The sequence below is a fragment of the Condylura cristata genome, unplaced genomic scaffold, assembly GCF_000260355.1.
Source record: "Condylura cristata isolate star-nosed mole 26May11 unplaced genomic scaffold, ConCri1.0 scaffold00017, whole genome shotgun sequence".
NCBI classification, from domain to species: Eukaryota; Metazoa; Chordata; class Mammalia; order Eulipotyphla; family Talpidae; genus Condylura; species Condylura cristata.
In genome coordinates, this window is record NW_004567118.1 from 27,366,746 (window position 1) to 27,394,388 (window position 27,643).

At 50.3% G+C, this 27,643-nt stretch overlaps 1 protein-coding gene across 3 annotated transcripts in view; it reads left to right on the forward strand.

The window, feature by feature from the left end:
- Window positions 1–27,643, forward strand: part of GAS7 (growth arrest-specific 7) — a 213,619-nt gene that overhangs the window by 178,093 nt on the left and 7,883 nt on the right. For all 3 annotated transcript variants that reach the window (XM_004684591.2, XM_004684592.2, XM_012726292.1), the window contains exons 6-11: window positions 5,824–5,913; window positions 9,095–9,210; window positions 11,927–12,001; window positions 17,152–17,230; window positions 23,006–23,134; window positions 24,076–24,199. In XM_004684591.2, the coding sequence (XP_004684648.1) occupies window positions 5,824–5,913; window positions 9,095–9,210; window positions 11,927–12,001; window positions 17,152–17,230; window positions 23,006–23,134; window positions 24,076–24,199 (613 nt within the window). The remainder of the gene's footprint in view (window positions 1–5,823; window positions 5,914–9,094; window positions 9,211–11,926; window positions 12,002–17,151; window positions 17,231–23,005; window positions 23,135–24,075; window positions 24,200–27,643) is intronic.

A 27,643-nucleotide genomic window follows, 5' to 3' on the forward strand; every position in this document is an offset into this window, starting at 1 on the left:
GCTGGAGGCAGTCATGGGCCATGCATGGGGTGCTGGAGGCAGTCATGGGCCATGCATGGGGGTGCTGGAGGCAGGTCAGCAACAGAGCCTCACTACAGTTCTTCACCCTCTTACCCTGGGCCCTCACTGGCGTTCACGTGCTGTCTTCTCCTGCCTCTTTCTTCCATAGCCTCACTGCTGGTCCTCCCACTGCTGCAGCTTTGAGCCTGCCTCTGCTCTTGTGTGCACACTTCCACATCCACACGCACTCGTACGCCAGGGGTCTGCATCAAACGCAGGCACCCCACACCTCGTGCCTCCTGCATCTATCACAGCCGCAGGTGGCAGCCCCAGAGGCCCGTGGCATAAAAAGCCTGATTGATTCATTCACCCTGCACTGGCCTTTGGCCCACATAGCTCTCGCCTCTCCCTCCATGGCTGCCCCCTCCCTCTCTCCAGAATCAACTTCAGCCTCAGCCCACCCAAGGACTCCAAGTCCTGTGGTGGACAGGCTCGCTGTCCACTGGCCCCACCCCCTAGGGTTTCTCAGCACCATTGGCATTTTGTGTTGTTTAACCCCTTGCTGTGGGGGTGTTGTGCCAGCAAGGCACAGGGCAGGTTCTCTACGGATCCAGGCAGACAGGTAAAAGAGAGTCCAGGAGCCCTCAGTGGCTTTTTTCAGGCTTTTAATGGAATCTGTGCCATTTGTAGTGAGGCACCCAGGGTCGGGCGGGGTGCTGAGAGTATCTTTACTCTTTGGGCTTTCTCTGACATGCTCTTGTGGTCTCTCCTTTGGTGTTCGCAGCACCGTCCTCTGCTGCCCTTCCAGGCTCAACCTCCAGACTCAGGGGTGCTCACTTATGCATGCCCACACCAAGCACCATCAGGCATCCGTTCCCGAGGCCACGTTCCCAAGTGCCTCCTGCATTCAAGGCTGCAGGCGACAGCCACAGAGACCCGGCACAAATGCCTGAGCAGCTTCAGTTACCCAACATGGGGCTATTGTGATCATTGTAGGATGCTTACAGTGACCCAGCCACCTCCACCTGTCTCCATGACAGGTCCTGACCCAAAGCAGTGGTCCTTTGCCCTACAGGAGAATTCACAAGATAGCACTAAGTCTAGTTGGACCAGGCCAGGCTTTATCGCGCATGAAGAGCCAGCGTGGAAAGGAGGTTCAGCTTGTTCCCCTTGAAGGGAGTTAGGAGATCTTTAAGGCATAAGTCCACAGGCGAAGTGGAGGGCGGCAGCATCCTAGCTTGTTCTGGGTTTGGCTGTGCCCGGGCATGCACACACAGGTAATGCTCCAAGTAAGTTCATCAACAGTCGGGACCTCAAGCCGCTTGTCCGGCCTGGCGCCTCATGGCCAGCGTGGTGGGCCACGTGTCTGGCCAGGGCTCACCAGTCCATGGTTGAGTTCACCTGTTACAGAGGGCTGGGCAGCTCATCCTCCAGCTGGTTTCTTTTACCCAGACTGTCTCATCTCCACATTGCCAGATGTCCCCCAAGGAGGGCAAAATCACCCCTGCATGATTATCCGAGTTAACTTCATGGTGCTGAGAAGTGTATTTGTGGAGTGGCCGCGTGCTTCTCCTGGTCCCCTTTTTAGGCTGTTCTGAGCCACCACCGCAACCTCCTTCCCTGCAGAGGGCCTCCTGGCTGGCGTCCACGCTGCCATGGGCCGCCGCTCACACCACTCCTGCCTAATGCTTGCATGGCTCCAACTGGATTTGGGACAAAGTCCAAACACCTGGGCACACCTGAAAGGCTGCAGCCCCCCACCCCCACCCCAGCCATAGTGTGTCTGCTGCTCACTCTGAGCCCCAGGCACACACAGCAGCGCACCTGGACCTGGCCTTGGGGTGTCCTCGGACCCTGGGCCCACCGCAACACTCTTCAGCTCACCTGCCCACCTTTGCCCTCTGCCTCCATCTACTCTTACTGCCTAAATGTTACTCCCTCTAAGATTCTGATTCTGGGTTTGGAGGTTCCTAGATGGTTCTGGGTCATGAGAGTGAAGAATTCAAAGCCATATCTAGGGAAAGCAACGCAAAGTTTATTTAGAGATGGTACACTCAGAAAAGGTCCCGCGGGCAGAGTGCAGGGGAGGAGGATACGGCTGAGGAAAGGCAGGGGCCTCCTGGCCTAAATGGGGCGCAGGAGGCTGCTCATTCTGTCCCTGGGGGGGTGGGCAGCACAGGCGCTCCTCAGGTGCCGATGAGTCGGTCCAGGCAGGTCTTCCCAGGACACTCCCCCTTCTACAGTGCTCCAGGGGTGTAGCATTATCAGCTCTGGCAGCAATGGGGTGGGGACTGCCTTTCCCCTCTCTGGGGGTTCCTTGGCTCTCCTTGGGCTTTACCAACTCTGGCAAGTATATCCTGGGGTCCTCGTAGTTGACCATTTAATTTTTTTTAGGCATCGCCCTGCCCTCCCTGCTCTAATAATTCTTCCCCTGAATCCCTGGACTCCCCCCAAGCCACTCCCCTCGTCCATAGCCCAGCACCTTATGCTTACTGCAGTGGTAGATTCATCCCCAAGTATGGCAATTGCCTAGTTACTTGTTTGCCTTTCTTATGAGCTCTAAAGCCTTGAGGGCAGAAACTTTCTCCCTCTAGCCTCCAGTCTTTGTACCAAGCAACATTTACTAAGCACCCACTAGCTGCCCCTGCTGTGCCAGGAAACAGCAGGGAAAACTGTCTTCCCCTCATGAAGCAGGCAGCCTGGCAAGGAGCGTAAGTGCTACATCAGCAGTGAGCAGGGAGGTCATTACAAATGAACGTGCAAACGTGCTGGAAAGAACTAGCCCAGCGGCACGGAGCAGTCAGGCCACGAATACTCGCCTGTCGAGCGGATGAACAAGTGGGCTGTTGAATCGCATCATGGTTGAAGCCTTGAATGCTGCCATCAGCCCGGCCAGAATTCAAATACTTAACTTTTGTGTTCTTTGGTTTTCTCTTATAAAATAAGATCAGTGTTACCCAGTTCATAAATGTCCCGAAGTGAGAATACATGCAGCTCTCTCGGCAAGATGCCCGAGGAAGTGCTCCCCAGGAGTTCCCAGTCACAGCCACTTCCCATCGGGCCAGCCAGGTGCACCCCCAAAGTACCACTCAGAGATGCAGCGCTCTCTGAGTATTCGTGGAATTCCTTGGGGGCTTAGTTGGGGAGAGCAATTCCAAAATTGGCAAGGGCAGGAGACAGGTATCCCAGGACCCCGAGCATCCATCCAAGGACTGGTGTCTTCACAGAGTGGCAGACACAGTCAGAAAAAGCTCTTTCCTGTTCTCTCCTCCCCCTGCCACTAGCTCTCCTGCGCTAGTTGCTACAGGGCCATTTGCAGAAGCCCTCACTTTCTAGACCTGTGACCTGTTCAGCCCCCAAAGCATGCATCCCACTAAGACCGCGTAGCCTTCTGAGAGCGCAGCTATGACTCTTTCATTTTTGCATCATCCACTGCGGCAACAAAGGGCCCTCCTTGTGGGGTGGGGGTGCCCTCCCTGCCAAATGGATCCTGAACACCAGTTCTCAAAATGGGGTCCCCAGACCATCAACAAGGAACCTGTTGCTCCAGTCCCACCCGCACCTCCAGAATCATGGGCTCTGGGGCTGAACCTGGGGGCTGTGTTTGTGAGGGGCCACAGTTCTAGAATGAAGGAAGGGGCCCATAGGAGGCCTCAGCCATCCTGCCAACCTTGCATGCGGGGCTGCTCCTGCTACCACTGCCGCACGCACCCTCAAGCCGCGTGGCCCAGCTTTCATCCTGAGAAGGGCAGCAGCCTCCTTTTCGCAGGGGGCTCCTTCCAGAAGAATCCCTGACCAAGGGCTGAAGACAAATCGTTGTTGCCTCCTGTCTGTCCCACCTCTGGCCAAGATTCCTTCTCCTCTTTTAGTAAAACTCTTCCCTTGCTGGAGGATGTATCCCCCAAGAGAGGTCAAGGCCAAGAGCAGTTGGGGTGAGAAAAGATGAAAGAAGAGGGTAGGGACGGGGCATCCACCTTGCAGTACTTCATTTTCCGAGTTCCATGACTCCGAATGCCCAAGTTCATGTTGGTCAGTTTATCGTCAAATTGGATTGAGATTTTTGGGGACTACCTCAGTGAACTAACGATGGTAGACCATGCTCACCATTATTTGCTGAAGTTGAAGTAAGGACTGTGTGAAGCTTTGCAGCGCGTCCTTGTTGCCTTCATTGTTGCAAATGAGAATCACAAAACAGTGGATCATCAAAACCCCTTGGGGATATTCACCCCAAACACACTTAGAAAAAAGTTTGGAGGCGGGGGGGGGGCGGGGGATGCTGGGCATTGAGAGGCTGGGCCTCCCCCACCAGCTTTCTGTAGGACACTACAACTTGGAAAGCTGTGAGTGCAGCTTTGGGAGAAAACTGTCCACCCAAGAAGATCTCTGAGGCCTCCACCTTATCCTGGGCAGAACTGGGTGCAGCCCATCTCCAGACTTCTCTGGCTCGCCCCTGCCCTGGCGCCTTCCTGTGGCAGAATGTGGTCTCCACATGGATGCCGGTATTGGGCGAAGAGGTTTCTTTCTTCTCCCTGGCACACTCCTCCCTGGAGCCCCGGAGCCAGAGGTCATGGTTGGGGTGCCTGGGCCTGACTCCGCCGCTAGAGGAATTTGGCTTGCGAGTCATCACGTATCTGGACGACATTGACCCCTCATGTTGCCTTGACGGTGGTTGGCAGGAGCTGAGAGGAATCCGCCGCTTCTCTGAGTCTGCACAGACCCTCCCCACCTTCCTAAGGCAGAGGCTGTAGTTTTCACATGTTTGCCTGAACTGCCTGGTTTGAGGGGTTGTGGCCTCTATCCAGAACCTCCCTGGTAAGGGGGGTCTCAGTGACCCTCGAGTATCTGCCAACTCCTACTCAGCAGATGCTGAAGCCATGATGAGGAGTTCAAGATAAGGGGGCCTAGGCCTTGCCTCCCCAGCACTCCATGACTCCCACAAAGAGAACAAATTAACCGCCTCTTTGGGGAACTGATCTGGAGCCTGCCGTAGCAAGGCCGTTTCCCCCTGGTCACCACACATATGCTGAAATGTCTGAGATGACCCCAACATTTCTGTATTCCACTTTCCTGGGCTGGGTCAACCCCAAGCATGCACGCTGGGTTCTCCTTTCATACTTTGTTCCTAGAGTACATGTCACAAGCTAAAATTCACAAGGTGACCTTTCACCCCTGGCCCTCAGCCACGTTATATTTCCAGGGAAATTATAATTCCAGGGAAGCAAGTGATATTGTCGTCTTCCAGAAGTAGTCTGTGTGTCATATCCAAATGTGTGTTTATTCTCCCCACATTTAATGCAGATGGCATCATACTCTAAAAGCCTGTCCTACGTCATGCCCCCACCCCTCTTGGGAGGTGCCTGCCGGCACCCAATGCTTATCACTATGCCAGAACTCCCTCGCTGTGTGTCTGACTGCTGCCACTCCCCACATGTCTGTGGGGTGCTCTGTTCAGCTGCTCCCTGCCCATGGGCAGAGGAGCTGTGGTCCCGCCTTTTGCTTAAGCAGACCACATGCCCCTGTGCGGGTGTGTCTGAAGGACAGCCCCTTCGCAGTGCAGAGCTGGGCAGAGGGTCAGAAAGTTTGCAAATCTGATAATCCTGTTGTGTGCGCTTCAGCGTTGTGTCCCAACCCCAGCCCCTCTGGGTGAGCGTGAGTGCTGGCTGCTCCGCAGTTGACGCATGAACCACTGGCGTACCCCATCATCTCTGGGCATGAACTGGCCCGAACGGGGGCCTGTGAGTGCTGTGACCTGGTGGCAGAACTGTCCCAGCTTCTCCCATCTCTCCCACAAGGTTATTTTCTTTTTTGTTCTGTGCCTTGCAGATAAACTGTGTGACATTCCCTCACCCAGACACCATGCCAGAGCAGCAGCTGCTGAAACCGACTGAGTGGAGCTACTGTGACTATTTCTGGGTAAGTGGTGCCTCGGTTTCCCCTCATAGTGGCCTGGAGGACCAGGAGAAGACACTCAGGAGGGCATGAAGGGCCTCAAGCTCAAAGCAGAGGGGCCTTTCTGTGAAAACCGAAAGAGCAGACAGTAGATTTAGTGTCTGAGGCCCAAACTGAAGCCCAAGTCGTTCTGGAAATCTCAAAGTCCTTGGAGTTCCCAGGGCAGTACAGAGACCCCAGGCAGATGGGAGAGAGGCTGGAGACCAGCCTCAGAGAGGGCAGGAGACCAGCATCACCTGTCACAGGTGCTGTCACAGATGTGGGTGACCTGGACACGGTCTTCTCATCCTTGGGCCTCACTGTTTCCGTCAATCATGAGAAGACTGGGCTCAAGGACCTGCAGAGAGCTCCAGCTTTGATCTGATCATTCTGTGCTTCACAGCATGTGTGCCTTGTTGAGTGGGCACCGAGTTTCCGAGCTGCAAGGTAAAAAAGATCTGAAGAAGGAGGGAAGGTGGTGAGAGTCACCGACGATGTGGATGTGTGTCGTGCCACTGAATCGCACACTTTAGGTGGTTAAGATGGTAAATTTAATTACATGTATTTTTCCACAATTCAATAAATGTCTTTGTACACTTTCAGAGTCCTGCTCCTCAACCTCTGGGCATGTGCGCTTTACAGAGAGTAGTGACCTTCTAATTGAGATGGGCCCAGCCTAGAATCAGATCATGCTCATGGTTGCACAACCTTGTGAGCATATTAAGACCACTGAATAATATACTTAAAAGGAAACAAGTTTATAAAAACCCAAAGAACAATAAAGTGATTTTTTTTACCTCCATGCAGAATGGATTATTTACTCTTAAGATTTGCTCACTGAGTGCTCAACCACAGTGCTTTCTCCTTTCTACCAAATCATGTGACATTAGGAGGCAGCCATATTCCTCTTGCCCCTGCAATGCTTCTTCCACAGCTGAGACCCTGGCAGGTGCAGCCAACATCATAAAAAGGGATCAGACGGACTTGGGGCTAGAGTGGGGGACACTTTGTGGCCACCACAGCACATTGGATTTCATTCTTGCAGTATGTGTGGTGGGTTTACAAAGAAGTATGATGTGATCTCATGTGATGCATCCTGCAGGGAGGACTGTGAGCGACAGGGGTGGAAGTTGGCAGGTGGTTGCTGCGGCCCAGGGAAGATGGTGGCAGCCACGGACACAGAGGGAAATGAGTTTGAGGACATCACACGAGGTGGAGTGTGTGGGAGGATGAGGTGGTGTCCCAGGAAAGGGCATCCTGGAGCTGGAGGCCAGATTCGGGGTGTCATGTGTGAAGATGAGAAGGCTTTGAGAATGGGGAGGGAGTGTCATTCAGCGCACTAGTCAGCAGCATTCAAGAGAGTGACTTTGTAAGTTGGCATCTTCATTCAGGCTCCCCTGGGACTCAGATACTTACTCTAGCATTTTATCTCCTTGACCATCAAAGCCTTTTCCTCTAATAGAAATGATTCTGCCGGCACAGCCATTAGAGCCCATTTCTTCTGGCTGGTTTCCCTGCGATGGATGAATCTCTCAGCAAATCCATTTGTAAGAAAAGCAGTGTGGGGCTCCGTATTTTGGGTAATTTTTCTCTGGCTTTTTCATCCAGATGTGGCACTCATGCAACAAAATGAACAAATTTAAATATATATACTTCAAGAACCTTTTAAGCTGCCACGGCAGCCCCCCATGATATGGCTTACCCCGTGTGAAGTACGCTCCCTATCACAAGAGGTGTCAGACTGTGGCCCAGAGGAACCTTGAGTCTAAGCAGACAATGAAGGGGTCTCCCATCAGGCGTTCGTGAAACCTTCCACCTATTTGACAGTGGTCAGTGGGGTTCATTCCAGGTATTGGCAACTCCTTTCTTTCCTCTAAAGTGTCTGTGCTGGAATACAGGGGTCTTAGAGATGCAACTTGGTCCTATTTAGGGAGAAATGGAGGAGGGAACCGTCTAGAATTGTAGACACTAGACCCATCACACAGTGACTAGCAGTGGACACTACAAGCCAGTCTTTCCAAACTCGGGACCAACTTCTCATGGAGGCACCTCCCTCTGGGATGTCAAAGAACCTGTTTCTGCTCCTTCCCTTAAGTGTGAGGCATTTGACTATGGGATTCTGGTGGAAAGCACTGTCTTGGGGGAGGACCATTCCTCAGTGTGCTGCTGGCCAGGCCCTGGCAAGGCTCCTGAGTTGTCTGACCCCTGGCTGTGTGGGCCAGGCCAGGATGGGTGGCCTGCTGGGAAGACCGTGCGCGGGGGCGTCGCTCGGGACATGGCCAGGGGTAGAACAGGAAAGAATTATTCAGTGATCCTTGAGAAAGTGCAAGCAAAACAAAACAAAACAAGAAAAGCAAAATACATGTAATTGTGAAATATGCTTAAGAGTGCTTGCAAAAGGAGTGCAGCACAATGTTTGCATTTCATTGACTTGACCATCTTCCTGATTCCTGACTTTTATTTAAAAGTCATTAATAACAGATATCATTTATTCAGAACTTACTGTGTGCTAAGCTGATTCCATTTGGTATTTATCCTGAAATGACCTTATGAGGTTGGTCCCACTATTTCCAGTTCCACAGACAAAGCAGCTCAGGCTTAGCGGGAGGGGAGAATTTGCCTGTGGTTCCCCAGCTGGGATGTCAACCCAGACAGCCTGCCCTTTTCCCATCAGTTCCAGTTCTCCCCTGAAACCACTATGAGCTTTCATGACTATGCACTGGGGGCTGTCCCTGCCCAGACAGTGCAAGAAGCTCATAGGACACTGGCTGCTTTCAGCTCACAGGCCCTGCCCCAGTGTTCTGTCCCAGGCTAGAGGAGACATAGCCAGCCTCAGGATCCGCCTGCTTGGAGGTTGTAGGCAGTCAGAAGTCACAGTCGCTGCTCCTGGATCCTCGGCCTTCCTGCTCTTCTTTCTCCTGCAGGGAGCTGGGGATGGGGCATGGGGATGGCTGGCAGCAGCTGTAAGGGCCTCAGCATCAGAGAGCCCCAAGGGAACAGGGCTCCAGAGGGAGATACAAGGTGGGGCAATCGTGATTGCAGTTATAGTCCCAGCTCTGGGTTGCAGGCACGTCTGGCTCCCATCCAGAGTCTCTCTTCCTCACACTCTATTCACCCTGCTCCAGACACTGGTGTCACCTTAACTCTGCTTCCATTTCCTTTTTAGGCTGATAAGAAGGACTCCCAAGGCAATGGCACTGTGGCTGGGTTTGAACTGCTGCTTCAGAAGCAACTGAAAGGCAAACAAATGCAGAAGGAAATGTCAGAATTCATTCGAGAAAGGTAAAGCCTGGGCCTCTCCCAGCTCCGGAGACTGATGACACTGCCTCCTTGGCCCCTTGTCCTGCACAGCCGAAATGCCCCTGCAGACCTAACACTGTGCTGGGTTAGCCCTCGGGGGAGCGGGTGCCACAAAATTGTGGCCTTTGGGCAGATCCGGCCAGCAGATGGGTTGCTTTATCTTCGGTAGTCCTTTGAAAGATTTGAAGCAACATGCTTTTAATTGGTACATTTTGCATTAATAGATATTTAGTCTCTCATGAGAAAGGAGCAAGTCTGCAGCTGGTGACTCCACATCCCTTAAGCAACAATTGGCAGGATAAGTAGCAGCTGCTCCTGTAAAGGGAATATTTACTTCCAATTTGCCACAGTCCCCACCACTCCCTACTACCCCACGCTGCTTGACTCCTTACCTACCTGGCTCCCAGTTGAAGCACTGTCCTTCAAAAGAGGACAGTGTCACTTTTCCATTCATCTTTGAACCAAACTGTGGATGAGGTTTAGGATAGAGAAAACTCCACCTTCCTAGCCTGCCTTTAAGGAGAGCAGTCTAAAGGAAGATTCAAATAGAGTCATCATGATAAAGTACAGGATAATAATAGTGCTCTGTCTGAAGAATGGCTTGTCTGGACATTGATGAAACAATAAATGCATCCTGGTGGCAATAGGAAAACTATTTGAAAAGCTCTTTCTCCTGGTCTCCCTTTCCCCACATTCTGAACCCCCACATATGAGTATACACACATACATAGTGTACACACATACACTGGAAATATTTACAGTAAGCAGCAATGATATTTTAAATTATAACAATGATCAAGTAATCTTTGGTATTTAAAAAAACATATTTTTCTTAGGATACCCAACTCCTATTTGTGTAATAAAATATTTCATGACGCATTAAACTAGTAGGAAATTGAGAGGTTGCATAGCTCAGGTGCAAGAAAACAATAGTATACAACAGGCAAATAAGAAATTGGCTGAAAAGCCAAAGTTTGAACACTATGCTTTCATAAAAAACATCATGTTAAAAACCCTCCCCAATGGTGCAGCAGGTTAAAGCACAGCACTAAGAAGCTAAAGCTACTTCAGCATGAGTTCGATCCCTGCCCCGGAGCTGACCCACAATACACAGCAGACCTCTCCCAACCCGCCTGCTGTTCCTCTAAGCAGTGTACTCCTCAGCAGTGTACTTCATCTGCTGTTCTGCCTGTTCTGCAACCCACTCTGTCTCTGGTGAATCCTCTCACTGCCCTGCACCTCTGGCCTGTGCCCCAGTTCTGTGTGCACAAATAAATAAATCTTTTTTAAAAATCGTGTTAGCAGATAAATGGATCCCGCCATTTGAGAATACTTTGGTCTTCCCTGAGATGTGCAGACTCCTGCAACTTTTCTCAGTTCTCTTGGGAACCTGCAGGGAGGGTCTTTCTGAAGCAGGAGAGAGGTGAGATGCAAAAGAGGAAGCATGTGGGCCTGCAGACAGAGGTCTGCTGAGTGCCATGGCCAGAGCGCAGGGCAGCTGGACGGGATGGAGGTGGTGCAGGCTGGCTCGGGAGCGATGGTTGAGGGCCCACCTGCCCAGTGCCTGCAGTTCGCATCAAGGAGACTTTGGGGGATTGAGCTAGGAGTGTGGCATGGTTAGATGGGCTTTCAGGAAAGATCTCTTGGCCACTATCTGGGGTGTGTGGTCATTCTGGAGAGGGCTGGGGAGGAAGGCAGAGTGGAGAGGAAGCAGCTTGGGGGTAAATCGGAGTTAGAATTAAGAGAAACTGGAGACTGGCCCGAGCTAGAGGCAGGAGCAAAGTGAGAAGGAACAGGACTGTGGGTCTCCCAGTGCTGAACTGTGAATGGTTCTTACTCTAAGTGCTGTCCCGGGGCCTGACTTGACTGCCCTCTCTCCATCACCCAACCTTCAGCAGCATCCTCCAAGCAGCCAGGAAACATGTGGGTCTTTGCCCTTTCCCAGCTACCCAGTGGTGGGCCAGGGGCTCGCTGAAGCCAGCTCTTTGGCCAGCTCTGTTTGTCCTGAGCACAGCTCCTCTCACCCTCCATACATCCCAGAGGCATTGAGATACCTTTGCCAAACACTTAACACAGGTTGCCAGGTAATACAGAACAGTCCCCAGAGAGTTGCCTGAAAGTGTGTCGAGGACCTGCCTGCTAAAAGTGAAATCCAAGGCAACATCCCTCTCAGGGGAAATGGAATCAGCCAGCTCTGGGCACTGCCTGGTTTCCATGGAAATCTGTATGCCCTGCAGGCTTGACAATTAGAGGCATCAGGGGCTGAGAGACTGTAGGAAGAGGTTCTATTCATGTCTCTGATGGCTGCTGCCACTTTGGAGGTCTAAAACCAAACGGAAGAGGGCAGCCCTGGGCTTCTCCTTGGTTCATCACGAGTTTCCCTCCTTCACTGAAAGGTCTCCAATGGGTCAGCTCTGTGCTAGAAGCTGCATAACAGCAAAGCAGATCAGTCTTCACAGCTTAGGAGACAGGTGGGAATATTCTGTTTCAGAGATGGAGACAGAGATGGAGGAAGTGTATTCATGCATTCAATAAACACTTAAGTACCTACAGCCTGCCAGATGGACAGACAGGAGCCATGAACTCTCAGAGTGTGGTCTAGGGGATTCCTTCACACAGGTAGTTAAGTGGCAGGACTGCAGATCAGACTCACTTCTAGTCCTAGAGAGTTGACATGCTGGGTTTTCTCCCTTTGCAGGATAAAGATTGAAGAAGAATATGCAAAGAACTTAGCTAAGCTTTCTCAGAACTCCTTGGCTGCACAGGAAGAAGGGTGAGTGGCGAGGGCAGTGATGGGGCTGGGGAGGAGGGGGAGCACTCACTGCCAACTGCATGGGCCCGTGTGGATGGGGAAGTCTCCTCACGCCCGGTGCAAGATGGGCACTTCTAGCTCAGGGTGAGCACCCACACTCACGGTCAGCACCACATTGTCTTCTCTTTAATGGCCAGGGAACCCCTGCCACATGTGTGTCAAAGCCTGCTCTGCCCTGACCCCTGGTAGCTGGACACTAGCCCCTAGATACTCTCCAGAGGAAAGCGAACAAGCTCTCTGGTGTCTTACAAGGACATGAATTGGATCATGAATTTGACCTTGCTTAACCTTAATTTCTTAATTAATTTCTTAGACGTCCCATCTCCAAATAACAGCTACAGGTGGAGAGCAGGGCAGGAGGAAGGCTTCAGCAACGAACTGGGGGAGAACACAAACGTTCAGTCCTTATTAATAGGGTGATAAAAATTTTGAAAACAGAGGTAGTGGTTGCTCAACATGGCAAGGGGATTACACACTGCTGAATCGTTCTCTTAAAATGGCTGTTTCTGTTATGTGAATTTTATCTCAAAACAAAAACTGACGAAGACCCTCAGGAGGCTGGAGTTGAAAGGCCCTCCCCCTAGGCAGCCTCACCCAGTGCAGTCTCGGAAGCCCTCGTGTGAGGGGAAGTGCGCCCCCAGGAAGGAAGCCGCTCTGCCCAGGACGCTCGTGGCTGCCAGAAGAGCTGGGATGTGAAACAAGTCCGAGGCTGCCTGCATGGCTTGGAACCCTCCAGGGGACCTGCTCTGCCAACCAAATGTGGCTTTGATTAGGGCCTCTGCATCGACTTGCTTGGCAGCCGTGAGGCCGCCTCCTACTGGTTCTTGCTGGCCACACTTGGTGACCCAGCGGTGTCAGACTCTTCCCTGGACACAAGTGAGGTTTGCTCGGCCCCCTTCTGCTCCATGTACTGGGCCTGAATGGGGGCCGAAAGGGGGTCCTAGGAGGGAGTCTCCCTTATGGCCTGAGAAGGAGGCTTTCTTAAGTATCCCCAAGCCTGCAAGCGCTGTGCTGCTCTGGAGTCTTCCTGCTCCCACCTCCTCGGCCTGGGCTGCTGCCAAGGACACTCTGTGCTGCCAGTACACACAGCACATGCGCCAGCTCCACGAGTCAGGCCTGCCCCACAGGCTGCACACACATGCACCTCCAAACCCGGGACCGCCCCACACATGTGCACTTGCAGCCTGGGCGTGAACACACACCTCCTTGCCACGGCGTGGACACGCTCACCCCGTGCACACAGTCCTTGCAGCAGGCGCCGGCCGTGGAACGTGCAGCTATGCGGTTTTGCATTTTTACACACTCTTTTGTACATAAACACTGTCCACCTGGAACCTTTCAAACTGCAGCACCAGCGTCCAGAAAACTGGGCCGGGCTCGGAGGCCCCAGTGCCTATGGGGTGACTTGAGCTGCTTTTGCATCTGCAGCGTTGTGTCCAAATTAGATTCCGCAGGACATGTGCGCACTGGTAAATAAACAGAATTAGGTTATTTATTCTGCCTCCAGTTTTTCTCTCCTGTGTGGGAAGGAAATGGGATTTGGGGTCTTTCCTGGTTGATAATTATGACAGTAACACAAGCTTTGATTTGGCATGCCTCGGAGTGATATTGGAACTGAGATAATAGCTCAGGGTTTGTTTTTTTTTTTTTTCTATTAACCTCTTATCAAATGAAAAATATCTCTCTTCAGAAGAGAGAAAGTCTAAATTGCTTTTTCAAAATTGTGAAGTGGCTGCAAGCAGCCTGGAATATTAGGTAGGAGTGGAGGGTACCTGGGGGAGGAGCAGGCCCCCTGCAGGTGTCGGGTGACAGCCTTCCACCTGTGGATGCCCAGGTGGAGCGAGGACATTGTCCAAGCGGGAAACTGCCTCTCCTCTCCTCCCTGTAGCCTCAGGTGACATTCCCCGGCCACTGTAACTGTCCACTTACTGACCACAGACTCTGCTGACAGTGCATTTGCCAACTCTGGGCACCACTGAAGGCCTTATTGGTTCCCCATGTACATAGCTCAGCCGCAGGGACTGACAGGGCCTTTGATCAGGCTCCCTCTCCTCGGCTTCTGTAAGCTTTGTATAGTGTTGGCTTTCATCTTGGGTCTGGATCCCCCTGGAAATAATCTCTAGATATAGCTTGAAGTCAAGGGTCATGGTTCCTTTCTCCTCTGTGGATATTGTTGTCTCTGCACCATTTGTTTAAAAGACTGTCGGTCCCCCATTGAGATAATCTGGTGTCGTTGCTGCACATCTGCCAGACTTATCAATGCCAGTCTGTTACTGGCCCAGGCATCTCTCGCATTTTCTATATGAAATGTTTTACCCCCCACCTACCTCCCACCTCTGGCCATCTCCCCCCCACAGAGGGTGCAGAGTGGCCCCCCACAGCTTCCAGGAGCTCAGGCCCTTGAGGCCAGGACAGATATCAACAGCTTAGATTGCCTGTTTTTCATTCCATCTCTTCTCTGGTGGGCTCCCAGCTAGAATCATCCCAAGGGAGTTCTCTTTGCTGCCTAACTCCTAGATAAAAATCAGTCAGTCATTTCCCATAAACACCCACCTTGGACTAAGCCAGCACCACAGCCAGACAGGCCTGGACTGTGATCAAAGGGTTCTGTTCTGCTGGGTAATTCTTAGCTACTGGCTTCTCTGTTCAAAATCCAGAAGCCTCGCAGCATGCTGTCTTTTAATCAGCTTTTGCCACTCGAGTTTAATGAATTCTCTGGAGGAAGTGGCTTTTTGATGAAATTAAGTCAACTGAGCATTCAGCCTGTATTTACTGACTGTGTTGGAGAGGTCTCAAGCAAGGAAGCAGGGTTTCATTTGGAAGGTCAGTGAGGTTAAAAGAGTTCTAATAATAGATATTGTCACAGGAGGATGGGGGGGTGGCTAGGGGTGGGGAGACTCCAGTTGAAAATCTTGGGAACTTCAAGATAGCTTCTATTTTAACCATCTTATAGAGCTTAGAGTGTTCCAATAAGTTGTAGCAGTGTTAGGGCTCATAGTCCCGAATTAGCACAAGTGGAGAGGGGTCTATGCTGTGAAGTCATCCCTAAGAGGTCCCCAGATCCAGATGGTGTTCCTCTGTCCCTCCTGGAGCTCAGGCTGCAGAAGGCTTAGCCTGCCAGTAAGCTGAGTGTGGACCTTCCGTTTGAGAAGGATTTCTCCTGGGAAAGCACTTACCTGCACTCTTGATTTGCTAGCAGGCATTTCAGCCCATCTCCCAGGGAGGCCAGGAGACCATCACGGGCCAGGCATCAAGGCCTTTGTTGATGTGTACCCCACCTTCTGCTCACATCTCCCCAGGTTCTCTGGGCTCCCCACTGGTCCCTGCTGAAGACCAGCTTCAGCTGAGGTAGTGGGGGTGTCCCGCAGGAAAGGATGGCATCGGCGAAAGAAAGAGAGAGAGAGAGAAAGAAAGAAAGATGAGGTGGAAAAATGAGGAAACGCAGACACCTGTTTAGGGTGAAAACATCTTCTGCCAATTGTCCCAACAGGTCTTTATTTATACATTACAAGCAAGCAGTGGGGTTACATCAGTGTGTGCATAAAGCAGAAAGCTTAACTATAATCACATTTTTCTTAAAGACAGCTCGGGGCTTTTTGATCACTTATTGAGACTGTGATATTCATTAGTCATTAATAAAAAGTACGATTGATATACAAGATGTTCCTGTAGTGACTAGTCATTAATAAACAAATATTCCTATGGTGATCGGTTCAACCGGTTCAAACAAAATATTCCTATGGTGATCAGTTATCAAACAAAATATTCCTATCATGATCAGTTAACAATATACAAAATGTTCCTATGATGAACAGTTAGTTATTATAACTTAAGCAATCAGTTTGTTAATATCTCATTGAACATACATCTTAAAGGTACAAGATCTAATGTTAAGGAACTAGGAGACAGAAAAACACCAACGCCGAGTGCACTGACATTTCCCTGCCCCTAAAGAAAAAAACCCTTTTTGATCTCAAAAAGCTTCTATTAATCACTATTCCTGTAATTGTTTTGTCAACTTAATCTCTATAGCTAATATAGGAATTAGGGAAAAGTTTCTTTCTTTATGGTCACTAATTATTATTCTATTAATCTTATCTAAAAAACCTTTCTCTGTGAAAAGAGGTTGGGGTGAAAGTTAAAGAGTAGGAAAACATTATTATTTATAACTCTATTAGTTAAAATGCAACTATATTGCTTAAAACTATAGATCTTTTGGGCTCTCCCTGGTGGCACAACAGGTTAAAGTACCGCATTATCAAGCTCTCTGAAACCACAGCAGCATGAGTTCAATCCCTGGCCAGTGCATGGCAGACCTCTCCTGACCTGCCCACTGCTGTCCTCAGCAGTGTACCTTGTCAGTCTGCCTGTTCTGCTCCCCACTCTGTCTCTGGTGAATCCTCTTACCCACATCTCTGGCCTGTACCCCAGTTCTGTATACATAAATAAATAACTCTTAAAAAAAAACTATAGATCTTTTATTGGGGACTGGGCAGGAAATTATTGCAGCCTTTGGTTCCCAGAATTCTTGGACCATAACATGTCTCTTGGTATTATAGGGCCTAGATTTGTGCCAGCGCCCTCAAGCAGAGGAACATTAATTATTTTACAGCATACCATGCCATTCTGTGGACAATGCTATTGTTATTAAACCAGTCAATCCAATCAAGTAATTTTTGATTCCATATTAAATGTATATTTGGACTTCTTGGGAACAGCCAAAGACAAACCATAGGTCTTGGAAACGGCCATAAACAAATGAAAAGAATCCAGCAGGAACCAGCTGTGGAATATCCTGACTTTTCAGGATTTTTTCCCCCACGTCAGGATCTTGTCATACAATGTGGGTAGCGTGGCTCTTGCCAGGTCCCCCAATCACTCAACTATCTGCAACTGTCCAGCTCCAAAGAGCCTCCCCTGGGTTTCGGTGTCTCCCCTGGCCCATGCTGTTTGTTTTGTGTCTCATCTCAGTTTAGTCACAGGTGTACTGCGTATCCCCAAGACTCGAGCTCAAGACCCACCATCCCACCTCAGGAAGGACTGTGATCTCCAACCTGGGGTCAGTGCAGCTCTCTCTCTCCTTGGAACTGACGGTCTCCTTCATGTTGCAGCTCGCTGGGAGAAGCGTGGGCCCAGGTGAAGAAGAGCCTGGCAGATGAGGCAGAAGTTCACCTCAAGTTCTCTGCCAAGGTAACCCCTCTGTGTAGCTCCTTTGCAGTGATCTTACACAGTGGTGAGCGGCTACACATTGAGCAACTGTCTCCCCAGGTTGCCATTTTCTGTGGTGTAAATTTTAATAGTTGGGAAAAGAAACACATCATTCAGTAATGTTCCCACATTACTTATGTAGTCACATCAGTAACTACAAGTATCCGTTCAAGAATAGTAAAGTGTAGTTAGAAAATGTGGAATCTGTATTACCTTTGCTGTCAATAGAATTTATTCATTTCAAGTTTAATTTTTAAGACTGGCTGTCTCTTAATAGCCAGTTCACAAAAGTCCTATAACTTTAGCATTCAGCTGTGGTGAGTCAGTGGGGCAGCCGCAGCACACCTCTGTGAGGTGTAAGTGATGCCCATCACTTCCGCAGGTGAACCCTGAGTGACGAAACCCCACACTCACATTGTTGGGCTTCCAAAGTAGCTTATTGGCATTTTCCACGTCTTCTTGGTGTGGTGTCAGGAGCAACTAGAATGTGCCAAAGAGAGAACATTTTTGTTTTTTATTTTTGTTGTTACAAAATTTCACAACAGGTAACTGAGTCTTCCCTTTGGTTATAAAGATTCCAGCCCCAGGCCCTTCTTAAGGACAGAGATGTTTCTGTGTCCATCAGTCTGTCCCCAGTACCCAGGGTGGTGTCTAGTGTGTAATAGATGCTCAATAACTGTTTTTGGAAATAATGAGTGAATGGAGCTCTCTGACTAGCTCCTTCCTTCATTTTCTGATTTCTCCATATTGCTTTCTTCTCCACTTCTGGCGCCTATCTCCAAATTCCTTCTCAGGGAGGCTCTCAACCATTTTTCAGGGGAGAAAGAAACCAAGTGTCAAAGTGAAATAATTCACAAAATGTGTTATGATGGTGGGCAACTCACTAGCATGCTTGCCTTCTAAGGGAAGAAACACTCTTGAGAGTGTCTCCATTCCTAGTAAGCTTTGTTTCCTGGACCCCTGGTCTTCTTACTGTCCTGCTGTCCACAGTCAGATAGCAGTCTGAGGGAACACTGGACATGGTCCTTAACTCTCTGAGGCCCCATTTTTCAGTTGGGCATTAGACTGCCTCTTTTACTACTTAACAGTAGCATCCCCCAAAGTTGACTGCTCCTTCCCAGAGTTTCTGCATTGAACATCCTGGGTCCCCTAGCTTTCCCATAACAACTGACATTCTGGGCTTCAGGGCCCCCATGGGACTGCCCTGTAGGTGGACAGGTGTCTAGCTTTGAAATCAGGTCTCCCCACCCCACCAGGTGGGGAATGCACCTGCTGCACACACAGAGTGAATGTTCAAATGACTGCGGTTCAGAGAGGAGTTTTATAAAGAACTGGGGAGGGAGGGAGAGGAAGGAAGAGGAAGAGACAGTGTTTTACCAGCTCTCTGCTTCTAAAGGATGTTAATGCCCCAAGAATGAGTTGCTACCCAGATGTGAGAATTCCTGAGCTAGCAATGGTACACTAACCTCATCCCCCAAATACTTCATGAGACAGTTGCCAGTCAAGCACTGGGAGAGAAGCAGCTCCATAAACTGGTCCCTTTTCTGCCTTGCATATAAAACAGCATGTTCTTTTAAGCTGTGGATGTGGGTAGTGTTCTCATTAGGCCTCCATCCTCTCATCTAGCCCCTGCCACTCTGTTCTCTGTGTGGGGAGAACCTCCATTGACTGGTGCCATGAATGGGGACTGCTGTTCTGAAAGGTCCTCTGCTGGACCCCCTGGGCCCCAGTGGCATTTACTACCTGTCAGCACAACCTGTGGCTCTTGGTGGCTTATGGAGCACTCAGGTGACAAAAGCCACTCTGAGGCACAGCATTCCCCTGCTTCCTTTTATGCCAACGCTCGAACAAACACTGACCACCCAATCTGAAGGGGGTTCCCACACCGGCCAAGTCTCTTGACTCCAGCTGGGTGTCCTACACTTTAACTCAGTTCTGATTCTGTTCACCTGGTGATACATCAGCTTTTGCAGGTGAAGGGCTCAGTCCGTAACAAGTGCACACGGTTTCTTCCCAGGTACCCACACTTCTGTTTGGCTTAACTGCAAATGGGAGGTGTTCATGACACCCTCCTCAGGTTTCATAATTTGCTAGAGAGGCTCACAGAACTCAGGGAAACAGTGAGTTGCCACTTTATACAGATGAACTGCCAGATGAAGAGGTATATAGCGCAAAGTCCAGAAGGATCTCAAGCATGAGAACTTCTGTCTCCATGGAATCGTCCCTCACCTTCCAAGCATGTGAGTGTGCTTGCTGTGCTGGAGCTGTCTGAAGCCTCAGAGTTGGTAGCTTTTTATGGCGGCTTCATCTCCTCAGCCTGATCTACGGTTCACTCAAACTCCCAGTCCTTTCCCAGGAGGATGGGGGTGGGGCTGACAGTTCAAGCTTCTTACCATGGCTTGGTCTTTCTGGTGACAGCCCCCATCCTGAGGCTGTCCAGCAGCCCACTAGCACTGAAGCCACTCCTCTCACCCCTGGGATGCCAAAGGGTTTGGGAGCTCTGTGTCAGGAACTGGGGTCAAAGGCCAAATACTAGAAGTACCTTTACCACTTAAGAAATCACAAAGGTTTCAGGAGCTCTGCTGGAAGCTCAGGATGAAGACCACAAGGAGCATTTGCAGTGAAGCCAGTCTCACGTGCACTCATGTTTTAGGTGGGTGTGTGCAGAATATATCATCTCCCTTGATTTTACCAACCATCATGCAAGACAGCGTCACCATTTCTCACATGAGAAGGGCCAAAGAGGCTAAATCACAGCCCAGCGGTCAGTCTGCCTGCTGGGCTCAGCTACTAAGGAAGCAAGGAGAGGGCTGAGGGCAGGGGACGTGACCCCCTAGGCCTTTCCTCCAGGCTGACCACAGCATTTAAATTACGCAACTCTGCCCGCTCTTGGTGTAGGCTGGTGTCCAAGTGCCCAGGATGTTTCAGTCAGATGTGGATGGCACGAACGGCCACCATTCAGTTGACAGGAGGCGTATGAAGAACACTTCCCCAAAATAGATTTCTGGGAGAGAACCTTTGCTATTTTCCGCCTGTCAGTCAGTGGCGGTGGCCTCAGGCAATCCCAGTGGCAGCTCAGGAGTTTGTATGGCAATCCCCTGCAAAGAAAGGGGCTTCAAGAACCTGTTTGTCTGCCACAGATAGTACAGCCTCATAGGCATGAAACTAATTTAAATGTGTGCTCCTTGTTCCACTCTGCAGTTCTGCTCTGAGTGCTCAGGGAGGGGAGAAGAGCTCTCGGAGGAATGCAGCTCTGTGACAGCAGTCTTTCAGGCTCTGCTAGTGTGTTAGCCAAGCCATTGTTAATAGCAGCCGATGGGTGAAGAAATAAGGCTGTATTATACAGAGGAATTTGTACCTGGCTCTAACTGCAGAAGGGAGAATAGAACATTCCTTCTGATGGGGGAAAATCTAATCATGCAATGGAGGCCGCTCAGTTGCAGTCAAGTCTGCAGGTTTGGGGGTGGGGGGAACTGTCACAAACAAGAGACAAGAGTGGTGTCATTGGGCTAGTCCCTTAGCCTCTCTGGGTATCCACGTTTGCATGTGGGCCAGAGCACATGATTTGAAGCTTATTTGATTGTGACCCTCGGGGGTGCCTTTCACTGACCACCCAGAACACTCAGTATCCACACCCAGGTATCCACCTGCAGGTGCTCACACAAATAACCTGATGCAGGAAACAGTGCTTATCCTTCTACCTAAAATGCACTCCGGTGTTTGCTGTTAGACTTGGGTCTGCTCTCATCAGAAAGCTGGGCCTGACCCACACATTGATTTCACAACACACCATTTAAAAAACGCTGGACCAGACTTTCTCTGAGAGTCCTTTCAACTTGGGATTGCTCTTATTCTCTTCTGATGTATGAGCAGAAAGGAGGAGGCTACGGAAGCAGGAGTCCCAAACAGACGCACTGAGCAGCTCCATCCAAAGCAGCCAACTCAGAGTCCGCAGGATTCGGCTTCCAGAAAGTGCTTCTGCCTCTGGTTAAACAAAGATGCTTGGAAGTTAAGAATGAGGATGAGCTACTCAGCCAACTTTTTAGAGAACAATTTGCATTTTATGAGTACTTATAATGTAGTGGGAGAATCCTTGGGTCTTGACTGTCCCCTGACAGCTGACAGCATTGTTTCCAGATAGTTTGTGGAATTTGGGGGAAAACATTTTGGTGTGTTGGCAGGTTTTTGGACCCTTCCCCAGACCACAGAACCTTGGGCCCAAGAATCCTGAATGCTGAGAAGCCCCTCTGGGTCACTCTTGGGCACATTTAAAGTCTGGGAATGAGCTTGCTTTCTTGGCCATCAGAAAGAGAACCCACAGTCAGTGATGCAACGGGCTGAGTTAACCCTGCTGGAAGCCCAGTTAGGGGCAGGCTCCCACCGCATTTCAGTGAGGTAGCTTTTTCCGTGGAATGGGGCTTGTGTCCTCTTGGCAACTGTCAACTTTATAGCGTCTTACAAACAGCCACCAGATGGGGCTATTTTCTTATACGAGGAAATTTCCAAGCGCTCAAAAAATAACAGACATTTACAGTTAACCTGGATAGCATTCTTGGTTAGTCTCGAGGTCATCTAAGTTGCTAACTTGCCATCAGGGCACTGGACACTCATCATTGTCCTGGTGCAGAAGAACACTCATTCTGCACCAACTCCTCCCAGACACTGTGTGGACCCAGCAGTGGCCAAATCAGCATGGCCCTGCCCTCCTGGGGCTCAGTCCTGTGTAATACCTTGGGTAGAATTAACTTCAAGGTCTCCAGAGGAAAAGATAAGAGCCTGGTGAGAGGGGAAAGGAGAGAAAGCACAGAACCCCAGAATTGAGTGGGCAAGGAAGTTCACCTGTGCTTCCCAACATACTTCTGGGACAGGTGGTGGTCCAGGGGCTCAGAACACCAGCAGAGTCAGGGGGCCATAGGATGAATGGGGGGGCTGAGGTGAGGGTCCTCAGAAGACTGAATCAGGGGGCCCTGCAAGGGGAGCTGGGTCAGCTCTAAGAAGCTGAGTTATCGGGGCTCAAGGCTGCTTGGCAGCCTGACCACAGCAGTCCACATCTATCTGCTTCCTTACCAACGTCTCATGTTGACACCTGAAACAAAAGTCTTAAGTAAAATTCTCCCTCAAAAGGGAATGGTACTGAAGGAAGGAATAAAAGACAAAGAAGAGGCTTGAGACCCGACGTGGCCTAGCCCTCCAGGGCAGCCGCCTACTTGTCTGGTCCTCAGAGCACAGGTCGCCATCTAAAGGGCCGAAGTGGCCTTTCTATGCCAACCAGTGTGCTGAGAAAGCCCTCCGTGGCCTGGGGTGGTTCCCACCGTAGGACCGTGCCCAGGTCACCTGTGTAGTCCGGACACCTGGCCGTAGCAGGTGGTCAGTAAACAAACTGGCCTGAGTTCATCTAATGAGTTGCAGCCACAGTCACTGTGCTGGGCGCTGCTGGCACAGAAACAGTGGCTTAGCTTTACCCCTGTAGCCTTCCCAGTGGGCAATCACAGGAGGCAACAGGGGCCTTGAAAAGCTCCAGAGGCCGACTCGTGTGCCCCAGCCCTGTGACCACCGGGGCCCGCCCAGCTAGGACGGCTGCCCTCAGCGCCATCAGATGTGTGACCTCTTGCTCTCACCGTCTTGTCAGATGGGCCAAGTCCCTGCCCCAGACCCATGCTCCCAGAGGCTGCAGGCATTGCCCCTCTCTCCTCCATTTACTTGAAGCTGGTGCTTTGAGGTCCTGAGTAGATCTGCCCCCCTTATTCTCCTCAACAGCTGCACAGCGAAGTTGAGAAACCCCTCATGAACTTCCGGGAGAACTTCAAGAAAGACCTGAAAAAGTGTGACCACCACATCGCTGACCTCCGCAAGCAGCTCGCCAGCCGCTATGCCTCAGTGGAGAAGGTGAGGGCCCAGGAGGCGAGGGTGGGGGAGGGGCTGGGGACCTGCTGGAAGGTGGTGGACACCAGCAGGGGCATCAGGGCATAGGCAGAGGCCTTTGTCCTGTCCCCCTGTGGTAGGCTCGGGGTAGACCGGGGGTTATACAAACCTCAAGTCCACGCCCAAGAACTTTCTGCCCCTGCCAGAGGCAGGTAAGAGCTGCTCCCCCTGGCACTGGGCCCACTGCCCAGAGGGCCAAGAGAAGCAGGCGAAGCTGCACCTGCACTGGGAATTATTGTGGAGTTAACCGGACACAGAAGGTGGGGTACACCCTTGAATGCATTGGAGAGTGCTGGCCCCTCACACAACCCCTTTGTCTGGGTCTTGCTTAGCATTTCCTCCTGACAAAATCACCCCCTCCCAGAGGCCAAAGCCATCTGACCAGTGGGTAGCTCTCGACAGCCAGATCCGAAGGAGAGAGATGTCTCCTTCAGTGCCTTTGGAGAGGCAGCAGGAGATGTGCATGGCTGTAGGCACCTTAGACCCTCCAAAGTGCCTTGGAGCTATGGAGGGTCGAAACCTTAATAAGGAAAGCAGGGCTGGCCTGCCCAGAGCAGTAATTGTGCTGTTGCCATTTGTTGAACACGGTGACAGGTGACACAGATGACCTCTGTGGTCCCTTCCACAGAACTGGGTCTCCAGTACAAGTGCCTACTCCCACGAACTGGGAGCCCGCCCCAAGTCAAGCCAAGATGCAGTGGGCAGCGACAGGGATGCATGGTCACTGCTGGCTGGACAATGCTGCTCCAGCAGCTCAGCCTCTAGAGCCATTGTGGCATCACCTGTGAAAGCAGGCGAGGGAAAGAAAGGTCTCTTAGCTGGACAAGGGGGTGCAGCCACGTGACCCGTAGGCCTTCCTGGTTCTGAGCTCTGTGAACAGCTCCCCCCACATCCTTGAACCCCAGGCCCGGAAAGCCCTCACGGAGCGTCAGAGAGACCTGGAGATGAAGACCCAGCAGCTGGAGATCAAGCTGAGCAACAAGACAGAAGAGGACATCAAGAAGGCGCGGAGGAAGTCCACGCAGGCTGGTGAGTGCCGGCGGAGGCCCACCTGCTTCTCAAGTCCTCACTGTCCACGGAAGCACAGAAGGGAGAGGGCTGGAAGGTGGGGTGCTGGGAGGCCCACCCCATAGGACAAGACTGGGGGGCAGGCCAGATTGCCTCCAGGTCACGATGGACACTGGGTTCTTTACAAATCCCTGACAAGGACTCTTTCTTGCCCAAGCCCTAGACATCCAAAGTGGACAGTCTCTTTCATGAACCTGGAACTTGGGGTCCTGTCCCCATGTGGAACCCACGGGGGACAGCAAACCCCAACTGCCCACCACACTGTACCACCTCCCCAGGTTAACCCTGGTGATGGGCTCCTGCCCCCTACAGGGGCCGGCATTTCATTGCATGAGATAACCAGATGCAAATGTTCTGACACTCCCCCAGTGAGTTGGTGTCTGCTCCCACCTAGTGGTGAAAGTTAGCTCCCACAAAAGGAAGGCGGAGAGAGGCCAGTTAGAACCGCAAAACTTACTATTATTTCTTTTAACGGCCGCATGCAAAGACAGTGCATGTTGCAGGGGGTGCTGTCGGTTAGCGTGTGCTCTGGTAACCGCTAGGTCTCTCTCATCCCAACCTTTAGTGAACCTGGTACAATTAACTCACGGCCATATGAAGCAGTCACCATGTGGACATTTGAAAATACAAAGATATAAAAATAAGTCTACAACAAAGTGATGTAATAGTAACGTAGCACTTGATATAAATAGCATACAATGCTCAGCAATAAGTGACTAGATCCAGAAATAGAAGGCGTAATGACTTATTAATATTGGGAAGGGAAGCCCAGGGTGAAGAAATTAATTTAGCTATAAAATTATTTTAAAACTCAAATTATATTGAAAACTAATTATCATTACTTGGCAACAATGATTTAGCACAGAAGAATATAAATCTCGTTTTCCAGATAGAATCACCATCAACATTTCCTAGTGTTTTAATTTAATGTTTTTTAATATTTACAGATTTAAATTTGATCATATGTTCTAGGTTTTGTATTTAAATTTCTTTATATACTCCAGGTTTTGAACTTGTATTTTAATTATTTTAGAGATTGTTCCATTCCATTTAGTTGCCTGTATATTTGTATATATAGACTTTTCAATGGCTGAAAGTCATCTGAAATAGATGATTGTATCCAAATTTATTTCCTCAGTCTTCTCCGTGACTGTTGTGGGACTTTTAGACGGTATCAGTGTTTGTCAGTGTGAACAGTGCTGTGTTATGTAAATGCGTCTGTGTGTCTGTCACAGTAAATCTGCTTAGAGAGAGTATCTGGCTGTGGAGCTTCTAGTTCACAGGATCGTATCCATTTTGAGAGATGTTTTCAATTTGTTCTCCAGAGATGAGGACCCGAATAGTCCCCCTGAAAGCCGCTTCCCTAGATCTTGTCAACACCGTGTGTTATCAAATTCTGACCTCATAGCCATCTGCTGAAAAATCATATTTACATTTAATTTAATTTACAATTTCTATTTTTTTGAGTGAAGTTGAGCATTTCTAAGAGACTTAGAAACCACCTGTGATGTTTTTCTGTAACTTGATTAACTTTCCAATTTCTTGTTAATTAGCTGATCTCAATGGTTGGTTGATAGGAATTGTTTAAATGCTAGGAAAATTATCCTTTTATCATTTCAATTGCAAAAGTTTTCCTAGGTCATTATTTTTCAATTTTATCTCTTAGTTTTCTTTTATTGAGGGTGGGGTTTACTTGTTTGTTTTAAGTAAGTTTCCTCTTACAATTTCTAGGTTTTGTGACTCACCAAGGTCTTCCTTTATTCAAGAATTTTATTACTTGTCTCGCTTTGTGAGGCTTTGGGTGTTTCTTTGAAAGAAAAACATTTGGCCCAGCAGACTTCATTTTGCTCACTCCACTTTTCTCACCATATATTCCAGAAGTTCTCATTCAAGTATTTTCATTTCTGTCAGTCTTGATATTTTGTTTTTTGTGTCGAGTTCATCTGAGTCAATTTTTTTTTTAATCTTCACTTTGTTGTTTTCTGGTCATGCTCTGTGTTCTGGTTTTCTTGTATTGTCGTCAGGCGACAGTCTCATTCTTACAGCCCGCAATTTCTTTGTAGTGAAAGCGATCAGTCCTGCGGCTAAAAATATACTCCCGTTGTTGAGCCCTCCCTGTGTGCCAGCCACCAGTCAATGTCAGACCATTCTCCCTTTTCATCCTCCTATTTTCACATGTCTACATATGGGGGAACTGATGGCACACGGGGTGGGCCGTCCCCCAGACAGGCAGTTCTGGTGCATGGGGCCCCAGGAGTCCTTCTCTCGTATACCAGCCGTGCTTGTTAGCATGCTGGACAGCCTGTACCCCAGGAAATCCCACCTTCCTTTCATGCTGCACCCTTTCCTCCCCTTCCATCATATTCCCTAAGGCTATGGAAAGGGAGGCCACGTGGACCCTTGGGGGCTTGACCTCATTCATAGTCACCACAGTTGCTGCCTCCATGCCTCTGCCCTGACCGGCATCTGCTGCAGCATGTATCTGCCTCCACTCAGCCCCATCCTAACCCTGGAAGGTGCCATTGGTATCCCCACTAGAAGAAATGGGGGCCCATGCAGGTCTATCAGTATCTGCTACCACACAGTAAAGTCAAACATGACAGCCTTATTCTGCTTCCAGAATCTCTGGTTCTGGCTCTGGTTCAATGCCAGTCATTCTGCCCAATGTCAGACTTTTGGAGTGTAGAGAGAAGACGCAACCTCCTCCACCTGCCCTACTCCCTGACACTCTAAGTTCCCTAAGGATGTTCCCCAAATCGGTATCGACAGCACAGCTCAGGGAGTTTTCCTAGTGGACTCTAGGGAGCAAGCTCACCCCACCCTCAGACGCAGGTGGGATGTGTTTGCAGCACAACATCCACTTTCCTACCTCTAGTGAGTCCTGCTCGCAACCAGAGCCCAGTCACTGATGTTGGACCAAGAACCAAAGGACCGAACCCCTTGATTTGCTTTGCTCCCTGGAGGCTCACCCCGCAGCCTGGGGCAGGGCTGGTCGGAAGGCGCCAGGAGAGGGCCTGACCAGCCCTGGATTGTGTGGCCTCCCTCTCCCACTGAGCTTTCATTTCGGAACACACCCACCCGCGAGGGCGAGGCCATTATAAGAGTGGCTTTGAGTCCCCTCGACTGCTCGTTCTAAAGAGCAAATCAGCTGGTCTGGGCTGGCTCATGAGCAGAGACAATGGCGCCTTCCTCCCTGGGGACCCTGAAGTGACCTGAAAGCTGCAGTCCAGGAAGCAGTGCGCTCAGCCGATACTTCTCCCCCTGGGTGTGCCGGGCTCACCTGGGGATCTGTGAAAATGCAGTTTCTGACTCGCTGGGTCTTGGTGCATCCAGAACTCTGCCTTTCTGGCGGGCTCCCTGGACGCAGCCCATTTGGGGTCTGTGTTCTGTGTGCTGGGTCCTGGA